The sequence below is a fragment of the Girardinichthys multiradiatus genome, chromosome 2 (genome assembly GCF_021462225.1).
Source record: "Girardinichthys multiradiatus isolate DD_20200921_A chromosome 2, DD_fGirMul_XY1, whole genome shotgun sequence".
Lineage (NCBI taxonomy): Eukaryota > Metazoa > Chordata > Actinopteri > Cyprinodontiformes > Goodeidae > Girardinichthys > Girardinichthys multiradiatus.
The window spans coordinates 43,139,760-43,157,990 of record NC_061795.1 but is presented as its reverse complement, the minus strand read 5'-3'; the positions used below and the strand labels follow the sequence as shown (position 1 = coordinate 43,157,990).

The 18,231-nt window shown below is 39.0% G+C and overlaps 1 protein-coding gene across 1 annotated transcript; it reads left to right on the top strand.

Annotated features, from left to right (window-relative positions):
• The first annotated feature begins 221 nt into the window (after positions 1-221).
• On the top strand, positions 222-17,709 carry gabarapl2 (GABA(A) receptor-associated protein like 2). The gene is made up of 4 exons (XM_047391656.1): positions 222-422; positions 1,398-1,453; positions 10,347-10,519; positions 12,668-17,709. The coding sequence occupies exons 1-4, from the start codon at positions 389-391 to the stop codon at positions 12,780-12,782; spliced, it is 378 nt and encodes a 125-aa protein (XP_047247612.1). The 5' UTR covers positions 222-388; the 3' UTR covers positions 12,783-17,709.
• The last annotated feature ends 522 nt before the right edge of the window (positions 17,710-18,231 follow it).

Below are 18,231 nucleotides of genomic sequence, written 5' to 3'. Positions count from 1 at the left end.
ATGTAGGTTTTCTGAGAGACTGGATTTTGGATGTTTGTTAAATTTAATCAATGAGGATTGAAATTAACCGAAAAATGTCACTATGTGTGTAAAGGATCTATATAATGTATGAGTTTAAAGTTAAAATAAACAGTTTTCAACGATGTTCTAATTTTCTGAGATGAACGTTTATTGCGGATATACCAACTGTCTGATGGTGAACCTGAAGGCAGCAGCGCCCTGTCAGACGATGACGTCACCTTCGGTTAGACGGACAGCTGAAAGGCAGAGGCTTCTTGTTGACGCTTTGTTTTGATCGCGTTTGTTTGGATTTTTTGACGTTTCACCAACATTCCCAGCGGATCCAGAAGCTTGTGCCGTCACGCATCCGTGCGGGGATCCAGCAAAGATGAAATGGATGTTTAAAGAGGACCATTCCCTCGGTAAAAAAAAGGGGTTGGAATGTTATGAAACAGGAGATGATTCCTGTCGTGTCAGGCATCTTCATTCCTTCTTTCCTTTCTGTTTTGCAGTCCCCGCATTGATTTTTTTGCCTGCCTCCCGTCATAGGCGCATTAATGCACGTTTGTTTTTTCTTTGCAACCTGCAGATGAATGCTGTGAAATCAATAATGGCTGACGCTTCATGGCTGTAGCAACCTCTAATAATATTTCTGCTATATAGGGGCTTTAACTATGCTTAGAAAACAACTTAGTCAGCCGATTGCACCTTGAAACGTGGCTCTCATGTTCATAGGTGCATTTAATTCATATTATCTGGTTTAACTACTGAGAACAGATGTTAGGATTGAACTTCTTTGCACTGCTGTAGGGTCTTGAGCTGCAAGGTTATTTAGCAAAATTACATTTACCTGTACCCAGATGCAAAATTGGCTTGCAGGAATTTAGGTTTTGCATAAACTCCTTCTTATACTCTGGCATCTACAATAAAATGTACAACTCCCACATATTAATAATATTGTTTCTTAACTCAGCTTTATTTGGAAACTCTCCTCAGATAACTTACAGGCTCCCTTTTTAGAGAAACATCCAAAATTAGGCCTTCTATCTAGGCTAATGAAGGCCTGCACCTAAATGGATCCTCCACATTTTATCACCTTCCCCTCCTTGATCTTTGCCTTCTGTAGCAGCTTCTGGTCTCTATGACACCTTGAATATGTTAAGATATACTTGACAAAGCCTGATAGATTCATATTAGAAATATAGGTCCCTAAACTTATTGATTTATGTGCATTATGCATGACAAGCATTAGCTTTTCTCTCTGCTTATGTTGTGCTTTGTAGTTGAGTTCTGTATCGAACCGGGCCAGGCTGCAAGGCGGCAGATGAAGAATCCCAGGAGGCCTCACTTATCCATTTAATCTCTGACTTCCTGTTTGTTTGCTGTCTCTCCCTCAGAGCACCGATGTGTGGAGTCAGCCAAAATACGCAACAAATACCCGGACAGAGTACCGGTGAGTTGTGGGGGAGGGGTGCTCTCTTATTTAAGGCAGCTGTGGTTCAGATAGAGTGACAGAGAGTCAACGGATGACAGCAGGGGCAGGCTGATTAGGCTGAAAGAAAAGCACATCACTGTAGAAATTAGCTGAGTTCCAGCTGCTTACAGTACCTTGCAAAAGTATTCATAACCCTTAAAGGTTTTCACATTTACAGCATCAGTATGGTTTGATGTAAACCATCCCGCTGTAGTTCTGGCTGTAAGGGTTGTCGTCCTCCTGGAATGTGAACCTCCATCTCAGCTTCTTTAGAGTCTCTCATACGTGTCCTGCCAGGATTGTCCTGATTTAGCCCCGTGCATCTTCCAATTTACTCTCACCAGCTTCCCTGTCCCTGCTGAAGAAAAGAATCCCCTCAGCATGATGCCGCCACCACCATGTTTCACTATGGGGATGGTGTGTTCAGAGTGCATCCAGTGTTAGTGTTCTGACACACAGTGTTTTGCATGTAGGCAAGTTCAATTCAAAGTTCAATTCAAAGTTCTGTACAAAAAATGAAGAAAAAGAGGCATAATAGGAAAAGTACATTGGCATAAAAGTAATTAAATAATTAATGAACACAAATAATAAAAATTAAGATAAGATAATAATAAAAAAGATAATAAATAAAAAATTGATGATAAAAATATTGATTAAAAAATGAAAGGAAAGTTGGACTGAAAACTTATTTTATAATGCTTAGATGGTACTGTCAAAGGCCACTCTAAACAAATAAGTTTTTAATCTTGATTTAAAGCAATTTAGGGTTTCAGCGCTTTTATAGTTTTCTGGGAGTTTATTCCAGATTAGTGGAGCATAAGAACTAAAAGCTGCTTCTCCATGTTTGGTTCTGGTTCTGGGTATGCAGAGTAGATTTGAGCCAGAAGACCTGACAGGTCTGGGTGGTTGATACACTGACAACAAGTCTGTAATGTATTTTGGGGCTAAGCCATTCAATGATTTATAGACTAACAGAAGTATTTTAAAGTCTATTCTCTGAGCTACAGGGAGCCAGTGTAGGGACTTTAGAACCGGGGTGATGCGCTCCACTTTCTTAGTTCTAGTGAAGACGCGGGCAGCAGCGTTCTGGATCAACTGCAGCTGTCTGATCAACTTTTTAGGCAGACCTGTGAAGACACCGTTGCAGTAATCAATTCTACTAAAGATGAACGCATGAATTAGTTTTTTAAGGTCCTGGAGATGTTCTTTAGGTAATAGAAGGCCGACCTAGTTACTACCTTTATGTGCCTCTGAAGGTTCAGGTCTGAGTCCATCACTACACAGAGGTTTCGAACCTGACTGGTGATTTCTAGCTGTATTAACTGAAGCTGTGCACCTTAATCCACATGTTTGTTGTGTCTCCTATCAGAATCATAATCAACTTTACTGGCCAAGTCTGTGTGCACAAAAAAGAATTTGACTTTAGTTTCCGTTGCTCACATCTTATGTCAACATCAGTCCAATCAAAATCAAATAAATATAATAAGTAGTACAGTAAAGTATGTACAAGTGTTGTGTGTTTTTTTCCTTTTCTTTTCAATGTATATATATAAGATGGAAGGCGGGTTGTGTTTATGCGGTTGGTTTGTGCAAATAGCGCTCTGTAGCTTCGACCGCAAGGCAATAGTCAAAATAGCTTGTGTGCAGGGTGTGTGGGGTCTGCATAGATGTTAGTCAGCCTTTTCCTGATCCTAGACCTGTACAAATTCTGGATGGAGGGAAGGACAGCCCTGATGTTTCTCTTTGCAGATCTAATTGTTTGGACATGTCCTGCTTTTTAGATGAGCCAAACCACACTGTGATGGATGAGCTCAAAACAGACTGAATGATGGCAGTATAGAAGATGACCAGCAGCTCCGGTGGAAGGTTATACTTCTTGAGTTGCCATAGGGAGTGCAGTCTCTGCTGGACCTTCTTCTGAACAGTGTCTATGTGTGAGGACCACCTCAAGTCTCGAGAAAGGGTGGTTCCCAGGAACCGAAAGTGGTCCCCAGTAGACACAGTGTTGTTGAGGATAGTGAGGGGAGGCAATGTAGGGGGTGTTCTCCGGAAGTCCACTGACTTTACCGGGTTTAGCTGCAGGTGTTTCTGTGCGCGCTAGTGGACCAGCAAACCTACCTCTTGTCTGTATGCAGACTCTTCACTGTCCTGTTCCACAGACAGGTCAGCTGATGTGCAGCTGTTTGTGTACAGAGAGAAAGGAGTGGGAAGAGAACACTCCCCTGGGGTGCACGCGTGTTGATCGTTCTTAAGCAGGAGAAGATACCTTCCAGCTTCACCTGCTGCTGCCGGTCAGTCAGGAAGATGGTGATCCGCTGACAGGTGGAAGCCGGCAGTGTGAGCTGGGTGAGCTTCTGGTGGAAGATGTCTGAGGTGGTGCAGGATGTGGTGTAGACCCAAGTTGATTGCATCGTCTGCTGACTTGTTTGCCTGGTAACTGCAGGGGTTCAACAGGGGGACTGTGATGTCCTTCAGGTGCTTCAACACCAGTCACTCAAAGGGTTTCATGGATGCCCCTCCTTCTGTTGTCTCGTAACCAAGCAGAAAATTTTTCGGCAGAATAAAATGCACCGCAGACATGCAAAAAGCACATAAACTACTCCACCTTTTCTCAGCTGCAAGCAGGGGAGCCCAGATCCCTATCTACTGCAAATCCATAAACTGCACATCTTATGCAGCCCTGGGCAACAGCCCATATGGCTCATACCAAAAACAGCTACTTCAAGTGACAATTTTAAGAAAAAAACTTTGGAAATGATATGTCCTTTTCCTTTCACCTTCCGATTATGCACATCTTAAAGTTGGTCTGTTACATAAAATCCCAATAAAACACACTGACGTTTGTGGTTGTCATGTGACAAAATGTGAGAAAGTTAAAGGGGCATGAATGCTTTTGCAAGGAACTGTATTTTACAGTAAAGCTAGTTTTGGGTTCATGTTATTGTCAGTAAGTTAACGTTTTTATCATTTATTTTTCAAAGAAAGGTTTACTTATTTGTACTATTTATAATTGAGAAAATATCAAGTTCTGTTGAGTTACTGCATAGCTCATGGATTTATTTGATTAATAGCAGATTTTTCATATCACACTGAGGCTCATTGTTTATTTTGCAGCAGGAATGTTTAAAGTGTACAGGAATTAGTGCTGCAAATTGTGTTATAGCACGATCGTCATCTTAATATCACTGTGTGCAAGACATACTATAGTTATGCTCCGCATATTGATAATATATTTTAGCCAGTTGGATGGACTCTAACTGCCTTCCAACATGTGATATATATCTTTATACTATCATTGCAAGTTTGAGCAGTTTTTAATTTAATAAATATTCTCATTAAGGCACAAAGCCTCATTACTTTTATTTACCCTAATTTATGGTATTGAATTGTAGTCTTTTGGATTAAAACATTGAATTTGACTGAATGGTGACTGAGAGATGAACCACACTGAACTAGTGTTTGCTGCTCATGTGTTAATGTATCAGATTGATGGCAATGTATAAAGATATGCAGGGTATCAGCTACAAAGCAATAGTCTTGTTTTTCCTGTGTGATCCTGAGGTGTTTCCAGATCAGAAAGGAGAGTTAATCCCTTCAGTGTGACATGAATCTGTCCCATCATCTCTTCCCTACCTGGAAAATATTCCAGCTGAGCTGCTAAAACACCTCTCGACGCCTCCTCCAACCATGAATCAGCAGAGTTTCAGCTCAGAGCTCTCGCCTCACAGGGTTTACACAGAAAATGTCACTCCTGCTGTCAGTTTAAACATAGATTGACCTAAAAACAAGAGCCTGGCCCTGCTCCTCCCTGAGGACATTCATCTGAATTTCTTCATACCTGATCCTCCTCCATATAAGCTGTTTGTGACAGGTTTATGAGGCTGTTATCTAAAAAAAGCATAGAAAGAAACGTGTGGCCGTTAAATTGTGTGTTGTATTGGCTTTAGGAGGGTATACCAGGATGACAGGAAAAGGGTTTACCATTTAAATATGTTAAAAAAAATGTTTGTAACACATATTTAAATGTCTTCAAACGGATATTTGGACCAAATAAAGTACGTTTCCCCAGAATCCTGGAAGTGCTGCTCATAGCCGACCAAATTCACAGTGACAGAATACCCAAAATTATAAAATTAAATAAATAAATGTTTGTGATCATCAAAATAAAAACTGTGGAAAATATATTCAGTTTATTTATATAGCGCCAACTCACAATACATGTCGTCTCAAGGCACTTCACAAAGTGCATATATATATAAATATATATAACAAAAATAATTATATTGTTGGATCAATAGGATCTACAATAAGCAATAATGTTGAAATAATTTATTGACACTCATTTATTGTGTGTGATAGTCACATAGAAATAGTTAGTGTTTTATTATTTAATATTTTGTATGCTACAGTTTATCATGAAATAATTTGAGCTAATCACGGTGTGTATAGCATGGTTAGCTCTGCCCAGGCTTAGATTTGACATAAAATAAATTTATGCAGCAACACAGGACTGTCAAGTAATAAAATTAAATAAATAAAAAATTATATGCTTTTATCATGTAATGATAAAAATTTATTTTTTATGAATGTAATATTTTTTTTTACTTTTAAATAATTACATATCGCTTATTTATTTATTATATATGGTACACGTTTTTATAGATTATTTTAATATGTTGAGTTGGTTTTCATCCTGCTCTTCTTGGGAAAAGTTTCTCACGTTTTTGTTGCAGCAAAAAAGTCTTTTGTCAAATTTGCATCCTGCTGCGCAGATAAAGTTTGCAGCTTTATTTACATACTTTAACGTATTTCAAACACTGGTGCCATTATGTCCTCCTGAAACAACTTTACAAGGAGGTTAGAGAAGATATATGAACATTAAATAAACAATAAATGGGAGATTCAGAAAATAGGCCTGTGCATTACAGGCCTACATGCCAAGAAGTGTTAACCGATAATTACTCTAGGGTAATCTTCTGCTCAACATGAATGTAGCAGTTTAGCAGCTGGTTTCAAATGCAAATATTATATATTTGAGTTGGTTATGTATAATAAATATGTTTTTTCTAGTCAAAATTATTTATTTCTCATTTATTAGGAGAACCTTTTAAACACCTGATTTTTGAGTTTTATTTACACTGGGAAATATGTATAAACATATAACAGTGAATGAAATGTTCTAATTTTGGATGCAGATGTGATTTTCCTACTCCTGGATATAGTTTTTCACATTGTTTTAAATAAAACAGCTGCTTATTGTTTCATGACAGACGTTTACGCCTACAATTACCCGACATCATTTAATACTACTACTAACTACTATCTACTACTAACAAACAAAGCCTGCATCTGTTTCTAGCTCAAATACTGGGATTTCTTTTAAAATGTGTGAGTTGCTAAAAGTGTGGGGTGTGCTCGGTATCAGCTGTTTAGCATGGTGGAGGTAGCATTGTGCTGTGGGCTTGTTCTGCTTCTGTCTACTTTGTGCAGAGCTAGTGCACCAATTGTATGTTTTAATGAAGGAAGTCTTCCTCACCTTCACCTCAAATCAACGGGTGGATTGTTGAAACTTAGAGACAGCTGGGACACCCAGCTGCCTAAACGCCAGGAGAAAATCAAGAAACCTGCCAAATTTCAGCTTGTTGATGTGTTCAAATTTAACCAAACCTTAGTCAGGGTGTTGGGGTTTATTTAATCCTGTATTTATATTTTCGAACTTGTGTGAATTAAAGAAAATCCACAACAAACCTTCAAACCCAATTCTAATTTTAAAAAGTGATTACAGTTATTTGTTGTACAATAATTCTACCGTAATGAAGAAAGTTTCAAATAAATAATAAAATTTCTAAATATATGTAACATTAATCCTAACCATGAATGTTTTTAAAAATGATGAGCACAGATGACAAACATACATAAAAACTTTGCAGCATTTATGGGAAATGTTACTTTTCAAATGTTTTACAAATTAATGAATTGAATGACCTTAAACAGAGTGTCCTGTCTCTAGTTAGTCAGTATTCCCAAACATTAAGCAAAATCCACTTTTATCTTTTGAAGTATTAAATTGGTTTATTTTAGCAGCTTAATAAAATGACTTTAGTCACAGATTCTTTCAGCAGACTTAGAAAAGTGTGCTTGCTTCAGTTGACACTATCAAGATCTACCAAACACCTGGTGTGATGCAAAATGTCAACCAAATGAAAAGATTGTAGATGTTCTGTTCATGGAAACGGGTCTGAAACGAATGACAACTTTGTTGGTGTGTCAGGCATGTCCTGGATGTTGATCTTGTCATGGCATTTCAGCATAATTGATGGAGGAGCAAAGATAAACAAGGTTAATGGTGAGATCATTTCAGTTTGGATAAGGATGAAATGCTGAAGCTTTGCTTAGGATTTCACTTTGCCTTTGCTCCAGGAACTTTTACTGACAGCCAACAGAACAAAAGCTTTTGTACTCATAATGCCTGAGGATTAGCTGACACTTTCAACTTGAAAAGGTTTTGAAGTTTTTTAGGAATGTTGCTTTAAATCCAGCTACATTTTGTTTCAACAACAAAACTTTATGAAAAATCAAAAGTTAAAGGGGGCATACAGTATCATGCTTCAGACTTAAATCATTCAGTTGTGGTCTATATAAAGTGAAACTGCAATGCTTTGGTCTGAGCTCCTTGTTCTTGTAGCTCTACAGGCTCTTTTACTCTTGTTCTGAGATGCGTCTGAGACCAACTCATTTTGGTGCCATCTCTTTAAATGCTGCTGAGGCCCTTCACCCCCCATCCAGGTCAAAGAGAGTTTACCTGTGTTTATATACAGGGGTTGGACAATGAAACTGAAACACCTGGTTTTAGACCACAATAATTTCTTAGTATGGTGTAGGGCCTCCTTTTGCGGCCAATACAGCGTCAATTCGTCTTGAGAATGACATATACAAGTCCTGCACAGTGGTCAGAGGGATTTTAAGCCATTCTTCTTGCAGGATAGTGGCCAGGTCACTACGTGATACTGGTGGAGGAAAACGTTTCCTGACTCGCTCCTCCAAAACACCCCAAAGTGGCTGAATAATATTTAGATCTGGTGACTGTGCAGGCCAAGGGAGATGTTCAACTTCACTTTCATGTTCATCAAACCAATCTTTCACCAGTCTTGCTGTGTGTATTGGTGCAGAGTCATCCTTCACTCTGGGCATGCAACAGTCTGGGTGGTACGCTTCTTTGGGGCTTCTCCACACCGTAACTCTCCCGGATGTGGGGAAAACAGTAAAGGTGGACTCATCAGAGAACAATGCATGTTTCACATTGTCCACAGCCCAAGATTTGCGCTCCTTGCACCATTGAAACCGACGTTTGGCATTGGCATGAGTGACCAAAGGTTTGGCTATAGCAGCCCGGCCGTGTATATTGACCCTGTGGAGCTCCCGACGGACAGTTCTGGTGGAAACAGGAGAGTTGAGGTGCACATTTAATTCTGCCATGATTTGGGAAGCCGTGGTTTTATGTTTTTTGGATACAATCCGGGTTAGCACCCGAACATCCCTTTCAGACAGCTTCCTCCTGCGTCCACAGTTTATCCTGTTGGATGTGGTTCGTCCTTCTTGGTGGTATGCTGACATTACCCTGGATACCGTGGCTCTTGATACGTCACAAAGACTTGCTGTCTTGGTCACAGATGCGCCAGCAAGACGTGCACCAACAATTTGTCCTCTTTTCAACTCTGGTATGTTACCCATAATGTTGTGTGCATTTCAATATTTTGAGCGAAACTGTGCTCTTACCCTGCTAATTGAACCTTCACACTCTGCTCTTACTGGTGCAATGTGCAATCAATGAAGACTGGCTACCAGGCTGGTCCAATTTAGCCATGAAACCTCCCACACTAAAATGACAGGTGTTTCAGTTTCATTGTCCAACCCCTGCACATTGTAGCCACAGCTGCCCCAGGGCAGACTGACAGAAGCGAGGCTGCCATACAATCGGCGCCACCAGACCTTCTGACCACCATCAGCAGGCAAGTGTCGTGCCCAAGGACACAACAACTGAGACGGACAGAGCAGGGGCTCGAACCGGCAACACATCGGTTACAGGACAAACCCCCTACCACTGTCTTCACTGACGAGCACTACGCTTCAGTCCTCGAGGAGCTAAAAGCAGCACACAGCGCTAACATAAGTAGAAGGCACGATGCTACTGCTATCAAAATAATGGCCAGGACGTCATATCAACACAATAAATTCATATATAAAATAAAGTTGGTTCTCATTTTGGCATTATTTTCAACTTACTGCTTTGCTGTGTTCGTTGTTTCCATAGACAGAAGGAATTGACCCCTTAATCAGATGAAGTCTTTCAGCAAATCCTAGATACTGATGGAGGCTGCTGAAGAACTCGTTCTTGAATTCAGGGAAATAGGAGTTTCCCCACTGATGTGGGAACATTTCCATGAAGAATAAGATTTAACCAGGCACTTTAAAGAGGTTCTGATGCTGGGGGACGGTGTAATGAAATGTGTGGGTCAAAAGACCCAACAACCGAACATTTGGACTTATCCACTTGCAGCTTCATCGATGACCTTGTTTAGCAGCAAATACTGTGACAAAACAGTTAAAAAAATTTAAAAGAGGATAGAGAAAACTGAACGGACTGAAAAATATGACAAAACAGAATATAAAGATTTCTATGCAGCACCTGGATAGACTAAATTCAAGTTGTCTGCACTCCTAGAGACTTCAAGTACACAGCAAAACATATTCAAGGGCTAAAAAAGTGGATTTTGCATGATATGTCCTCTTTCAGTGAAATGTTCTTGTTGAAGCATGCTGAGACTGGAGGCACTTTTATAACCTCTCAGTGCGGTTCATGTTTGGGCTCCAGGTGATCGTGGAGAAGGTCTCCGGCTCTCAGATTGTCGACATTGATAAGAGGAAGTACCTGGTGCCTTCGGACATTACGGTGGCCCAGTTCATGTGGATCATTCGGAAACGCATCCAGCTGCCTTCAGAGAAAGCCATCTTCCTGTTTGTTGACAAAACGGTTCCCCAGTCCAGGTGAGGTCCACACTGCTAACCCCCCAGTGATTTAATGAACACAAAACAGAAAAATCTGTGCAGCTTTTTGCTTCTGCATTTGATTTTGACATGTATTTGTTCTGGTTTTTAGTGTTGCTTTCATTAAAGATTGAGCATTAAATAAATCAAGGCAATATTCTCACATCACTTTAAGTATATGATGGTAACACGATAAAGAAATTAAAGCAGGTTTAATGTATGTTGCATTTATTTCCATGTATTCTGTATATACAAATCAGCCTTAAAGTCCTTCAGGGTTAGTAATTGTGCACCCATAGAGGTTCATTATACCTAAACCAGTAAGAGGTCCGGTTTGCATCCGTGTGCTCTATTTGCAGAGTGTTTATCCACCCACCTGTTTAACTGAGGAGCAGGAAGGTCTGACTTCAGTGGTCCGTGTCCTTTTTGTGAGAGGATTAGGCCTCACCTACACCTTCAGTTACTTTACACCCAAACTAATGTTATTTAAACGTGTTATGTGGATCATTTCACCCATTCAGACATTTGTCTCACTGTTAGCTCTCGTAACTGCCTAACTCTGACATGCAAATCCGTTTTTATTTATTTTTATTCTGACAATAAATCTGATTAAGCTTTAACCGTTCTGGGTCAGTTAGGATTAGCAAATTTATTTCTATTTGCTAAGTGCCAGAGTAATGACGAATGTAAGCCAGTTAATAAAATTCAGAGCTTTACATACATTTCCTTAGTATTTGGTAAAATAGTCTTTTAAACTGTAAGGTGTTGCTCAAAGGCTTTAGGTATCTGTCCACAAGCTTTTTCAATACTTGGCTGCTGTTGCAATATTTCCATCATATGTCTTAGAGGTAGAGCAGGTGCCCCAGATGCAGAAGGTATGGGTATTTGGCACAGCTGTGCTGGGTTCAGTTCCCATTCCTGCATGACACCTTCCCTCTAGTAACTATTTACAAAGCCCACTTAAAATATGTATATATTTCTCTGTGACGTTGTTTGCTCGTGATGCCATCTATATTGTGAAGTGCACCAGTCCCTCCTGCAGCAAAACACCCCCACAGCATAATGCCGCCACCCTCTGAGGACAGGCTGACAAGCTTCTCCAAAAAGCAACGTCTTTATCAACGTGTTCATTAGGAAAGTGTAATATCATTATTTTGTCGTTGTTTTTGGAGTCATGGCTTCTTCCTCACTGAGTGGCCCTTCATCCAAGTTAGTACGGGACTCGTTTCAGTGACTCTCTTTTGCCATCTTCAGCTGGCATTTTTTCTAAGTTGTTAGCTATTGTCCTTGGGCTCAATGTTTGTGTTTCCCACCAGAACATGTTCCTCTCTGGGCCACAGAACCCATTTCCTTCATGAACAGTATGATGGCTGGACATTCCCACAGTGTTTATACTGGCATATGATAGTTTGAACAGATGAATGTGGATTTGTATCCAAAAACGAGCTAGACTTCCTGATATTTTGGCTGATTTCTTATTTTAACTATGAGGTCACACAAGGAAGCGGCATGTTTAAGGTTTTGACAGATTTGACTCCACTGAACTTAAATGTTGTAAAATAACCACTTTTTTTAAGCCATGAGATCCTCATCTGGGTTTTCCTACATTGCTTAAAAGAAAACTGAATTTATAGAAAATTCTCTAAAAATATCTCTGTTTAATTTTTCTGTTTAACAGAAAAGGTTTAGTTGGATTTAATGTCAGAGAGAAAAGTAAGGGCGCCTTTATTTTCAGCTGTATGTGTAACGTGTTTTTCTTTTGGTTCATATTCTGTTTCTCTACATAACTACTACCAATGTTTCTCTGTAAGCAAATCTTGAGACCCACCATCGTATATCTGGAGCATTTTTTATAATGAGATGATTTATGACTCAGTTTGCTTCCCATAATGCATCTCTCTCTTTAAATGAAACAAAAATAAAACAAACTTACAGGCTCTATAAAATCTGTTGTTTATATCAGTTCTGGATCTATATTGTTTCTTTTCCCCCGAACCTCGTGTGCAGCCTCAAGAGGTTTCATGTGGCCCAAAATATCCTCTGCTCCATGCTCAGCCTCACACAGGAGGTGTGATGAAACTGAGTGCTGTTGACAGCGCTGTGTAATATAACGATAACCTCGGGTCGTGTTTGTGCTTTGTGCCGCAGTCTGACGATGGGCCAGCTGTACGACAAGGAGAAGGATGAAGACGGCTTTCTGTATGTGGCCTACAGCGGAGAAAACACGTTCGGGTTTGAAGCCTTCTGTGCAGCACGTGGTTAACGCTTCACTGAGCACTCAGCCTTCCCCCTCTCACACACACACACACACACACACACACACTGTGAGGCCTGAAATCAACACAGGCCTTTACATGTGGTACTCTAGAAATCCTTAAACACACTTCAGTTTTTGATACTGAAATATATAAATTTATTGGGTTTAAAACCCAAAATGCTCCAGTGAATAAAGTTTTTTTGGTCTAGTTTGGATGACTATACGCACAGGGAAAATGCTCAGATGTTTCAAGGACAGTTATGAGGAGGAAATTCTGAAACACTGCCTTTAAATCCGATCCAACACGTCACAGACACAAAAACACGAAAATAACAGCCTCCATCCGCCCACGTTTTCTTTGTTTCCCCTTTTTTGTGTTCATCCAAAGCGAGAAAGAAACTCTGTGATCTTTAGCATTAAATCTCCAGGTAGATGCTTTAAAATCGTGAATATGGATTGATGGCTGGTGAGTCCAGCTCAGGGTTGACTGCATCAGCTTTCAGTGCTTCCTCAGTCTGGCTGGTTTTATATTTGCACATTATGGTTGCTGATTCAGGATGCTGAACTGTGATATTTATCTGCTGGCAGGCAAACACTTATTCTTAAATATTAGTCTGTAGATTCTCAAGAATTTAAGACGCAACAGAAAAGTGAAGAATTAACTGATGAATACCACCTTTATTTCAGCTACCTACAAGCAAAGACAGGAAGATGTTAGGTAAGATTTGCTTATGAAGCTTCTGCAGCTCATTCTTCGATTTTTCAGCAACATTAAACTAGGGATCCATTTATATGGTATAATTTTAATGAAGTGGCAAAGAATATGCAGGATAAAAATGAAAAAGTCAAATTTGTTTTCAAGTTTTTTTTATTAAACAGAGTTTTATTTATTGCATTTTATGTTTGCATGCATCAGTCTGACAGTTTTTGTTTTTTTGCATCTAATAGTTGTAAAAAGCAATTTAAGTTGTTAAAATTGCATTTGCTCTAATAAAATATATAGTTTGTTTTTCTTTGTAGCATTTTAGTTTTAATTGTTGGATAATCTAGAGTATCTGGAATATGTGACCCAAAAGATGGTGGCTGCATCTTTTCTGCATTTCGTTATCAGCTTGAATATCAAATAAATGTTGCCCTTCTATTGCTTTTTTTTTTTTTTTACAACTTCAAAGATTTGGATCACAATTCTATGTGCAGGTCCAAATATTTATACATCCCTGCTAATTATTAATTAAAATATCCCAAGTTGGTGGGAATCCTGAACTTTTTGCAGAATTTAACAAGCTTGGGATCATTGTCCTGTTTTAACTGGCTAGTTGTTGCTTTGAGGTAAAATGCATTAATTTAAAAGCAGTCTTTTGTCTTCGTCCTTCCATAAACATCTGCAGTGCATCAATTATTACATCAATTATTATTATTTTTTTAAATATATATATTTTGGAGCATTAAAGGGTTTGTCTTTTACTTTTTTTTGTAGCCTCTATATATGGGTCGTGCGCTTAACCCCTACACCAGCAGTGCTGCGCCCACCACCATGCTTTACAGTTAAAACACTGCTCCCTAATAATATTTTTGTCATGACGACCAAATACCTGATCTGACTATAAAACCTTTCTTTAGAGAGGTTTTGGTTTGTCCAGGTGTGCAGCTTGATAGTGGAAAAAATCCATTAGGTCATCTTGTTTAGTATCTGTTTTACTATGTGTGTCCTAGATCTATGAGATGTCCAGTTCAGACTAGATCTACTCTTGCAAGCTCAGCATGCCACACCTAGAGACGCCTGGCATGAAAGGCCTTTCTGATATGAAAGTAGTCTTTACCCAAGAGAAGATACCTCTCTACTCTCTGAGGCATCACATCATGCTGACCTATTTTAGCACTCTGATGGTCAAGGTCTGTTTTATCTCCCTGTCTCTGTAATGTGAACTACTTTCTCATTTTGTGAGGGGTTATAAAAACTCGGTTTTTCCCCGTTTACAGCAGGACGGGCAGACTGAGACACAGGTTTGGTTGTATCCTCTGTCCGTTCTCGATTCTTTCAATTTAATAAAAGTGCTACTTTGATTCCCACTGTTCTCCTTGCTGAGTGAATTTATTAAGTTGCATTTTGTTTTTTCCATTAACAAGCTGCAGATTTCAGTTGTGCAACATGATCTTCATTTCAGGATCTGTCAGTCTATGGGGATGTTAAACTGGCTTCGCTGTGGACATTGATGATGGTGTTGCAGCATCTTCCAGTTTATGCTAGGCTTGAGCTTTGGTGGTCCCTGGGTGGTACTCTGACATCCTAACCAATTCTGTTCATCTGGGGGAGTCAGTTTGGGTCAGACAAAGGAAACTTGGACACCATTGGTTGTTCTAGCACGACACTGAACCCAAACACACAGAAACTGGTTTTGGAAGGTATAAAGCAGGTTAACATTAGGCTTCAGGAGTGGCCCTGAATTCAGAAACCAGCCAGTTTGAACAATCTTTACCATTTCTGCCAAGAGAAGTTGTGAAAATTTCACACAGGATTATGCCAAAACTTTGTTTAGGTCTACAAAAAAAATAAAACTTGTGGTTACTCTCTCAAATGGTAAGAGGCATTTGACCAAATATCAGTGAGGGTGTATGTATATATTTGAGCTTGTATTGTGACGCTGTGTAGATCAGAGAAAATCCCAAAAACCTCTGCACCCAGTTCTTGTTTAAAAAAAAAAAAAATCACTGAAGTTGTTTGTTATATGACCATTTCACCCAGGAAAACGAAAAGTGTTACAGTAACACTGCACCATAAAAGGCAGAGTGTAACAGGACATTAATGCCAATCATGTGTTGGGCACTTAAAGCTATGCTTTTTATTGCGAGACACTGAATATTCAGTAAAACACATAAATACAGTGAACCAAACCTGAAGACTATCCAAAACGATCTATCACTTTAAAATCTTCCCAATCTCTGGAGAACATCCTAAGACCCCACATGTTTCCAGATCCACAGTGGGGTCTCGCCCCTGGCGACTGAGCTAAATGAACAGAAATGTAGTTTGTCTGAATATTCACCTGCATTTATCGGGTCATGACGATCCACAAAATATTGGCCAAAAAAAAACAACAACACAATTTCACTTTTAGTCCAGGTTTCTCCAAAGAATTTCAAAACTTAAAAATCTTTGGTGGGAAACCAAACTAGAGACTGCTAGAAAACATTTAAATCACCTACAGAGATTAGTTTATGTGAGATTTTGTTTTTAAACTGATTCTTTTCCCTCAGTAGTTTTAAAAAGTTTTATACCAAGTACCAACTCAGTAAATACTAAGCTTTCTGGGTACCATCTTGTTAACAGAAATTTCGAAACAGTAGTACAACAGGAACTGATTAATGTCACACAGAGAGATATTTCTAATGTTTCATTTGATAGACAGCTGCTGCTGACATCATCAGGAGTGGTTTAACGCAAGGAATTTGCCAGTTGTAACCCATGTAGTGGACATACCTGTGTTTGGTTGCTCTTGAAGCACTGACTCCAGCTGCAGTGAACCTTGAAAATCTCACCCAAACTTTCAGTGGTTTTTACTTCCCCTTAAAACTGCAGTTATCACCATTGCTTGTTCAGGTTTTTCTACCAGTTTTTCCTTCCACTCAACTTTCCATATTATGTTTGGATACATCACTCCATGAACAGCCAACTTCTTTAGCAATGACTTTTAGTGGCTTACTCTCCTGTCTGCTGGACAACTGTCAATTGAATCCCTATTAAAAATATTTTATTTATTTTATGTAATACTCAAATTTTCTAAGAAACTGAATTTAGGATTTAATTCACCATAAGCCATAATAATCAAAACAACAGAAATAAACACTTGAAATAAATCACTCTGAGTAATAAATTTAAATGACTTTGACTTTTCAATTATATTCTAATTAAATAAATTGGACCTGTAAGTAGCCAGCAGCACGTTAATTGGCTTTGTATTTACCTTGTGAATGTTTGGCTCCATAAAATCTTCTCTGTGTACCACCAAAGGCAACCCACGTACCACCAGCAGTACCGGTCTTGTCCCAGTTTGAGAACTGTGGATATAGACAGGGAACCGCTCTGAACCAGATGAGAAAATAAGAAGATTTTAAGCAGAAGAAGATTGCAGTCATGACTGAAAACATCAATTTCAGGCAGAATGAATTGATCTGTGCTCTAAAAGGTCCAAGCAAGCATGTTCTGAACATGAATGGTGATGTTTAAACACAGAATGGTAAACAAGAGAAATACTCTTAATTGAGGGAAACATAAAAACCACACAGAACAGCTTGCATGCAGTAATTAATCACATGTATTCAGACGTTTTCTCCCATTTATGTTAAACTGTAATCTGATTATCACATATTTTCTGATTATTCCTTTAGTTTTTACTGATATTTTGGAACTCTGTTTGGCAAAAAATTATAGTAAAAAGTATTTTTCTTTCTGTGCATGTCATAGAAGTGGGATTTTTCAAAACGCTGGCAACTGGCTGAATTCTTAACGATTAACAGCAGAAATCCCCAATCATGAAGTAACAGAGGAATGTTTTTATTTGTAATGAACCTGCTCACATGTAGCATAAACAGCACTGCTGGTAGGATTTCTCTGATTTATTTAAATCTTTTCTCTCAGATGAAGCTGACATTTTCACTACAGCTGTAGTTTTTTTGGTGCTGAATCGCTCTTTTCAACCTTTGTCTGACCTTTTTACAAAAATCCCACCCGAGCCCCACAAAGATGAAACCCCGGTTTTAACAGCATGGTCTGCTGAAGAGAAAATGTTGATGGAACGTGAAGATAGATGAGGAATGTCATTTATTGTTCTCCATGTTGTTTGATCATCAATGTTAAAGACATGAAAGGATTTTCAATATTTGTAAAAATTTATGTAGCCGAACAATGTGATCAATAAAAACAATAAGAAACTGATTTCAAAGTCTGTCTCTCTAATTTAAAATATGCATTTCTGAATGTTAATTCAACATGTTTATGGTGAGTAGCCACACTGAACTAAGTACACCCCATGATCTAACAGCTTGTAAAATTATCTGCTTGTAATAATAAGCGTAATTTTTGATGACCGTCATCGGGTTCTCACATCATTGTGGAGAAATTATGGCCAACTCCTCTTCAGAAGGTTATTATAGTTCATTAAGGTTTGCAGACACGCTGAAGGCTGCCTCAGTTAAGGTCAATGTTCAAGGTTCAGGAAACTGGGTCGCTGTTCACAAAAAACAGAACACAAGGGCCCGTCTCACAGTCCTCAAAAATGATGATCCTCAAGACTTTCGGGAAGATATTGTAATGGAAAATTCTTTCAAAGTGCTCTGATATTCCCTTCACCTCTCTCATTTGATTCTGTGTTTTATCACCCACAGGTGACCTTCCATCTACCTCTCTCCTCTGACCTCTGTGTTTTATTAGTGTTCTGTTATTTAGAGCAGATGGACT

Coding starts and splice junctions, on each gene's coding strand:
- gabarapl2 (XM_047391656.1), top strand. CDS start 389: ATGAAATGGATGTTTAAAGAGGACCATTCCCTCG. Junction 423..1,397: donor TAAAGAGGACCATTCCCTCG/GTAAAAAAAAGG, acceptor TCTCTCCCTCAG/AGCACCGATGTGTGGAGTCA. Junction 1,454..10,346: donor AATACCCGGACAGAGTACCG/GTGAGTTGTGGG, acceptor TTTGGGCTCCAG/GTGATCGTGGAGAAGGTCTC.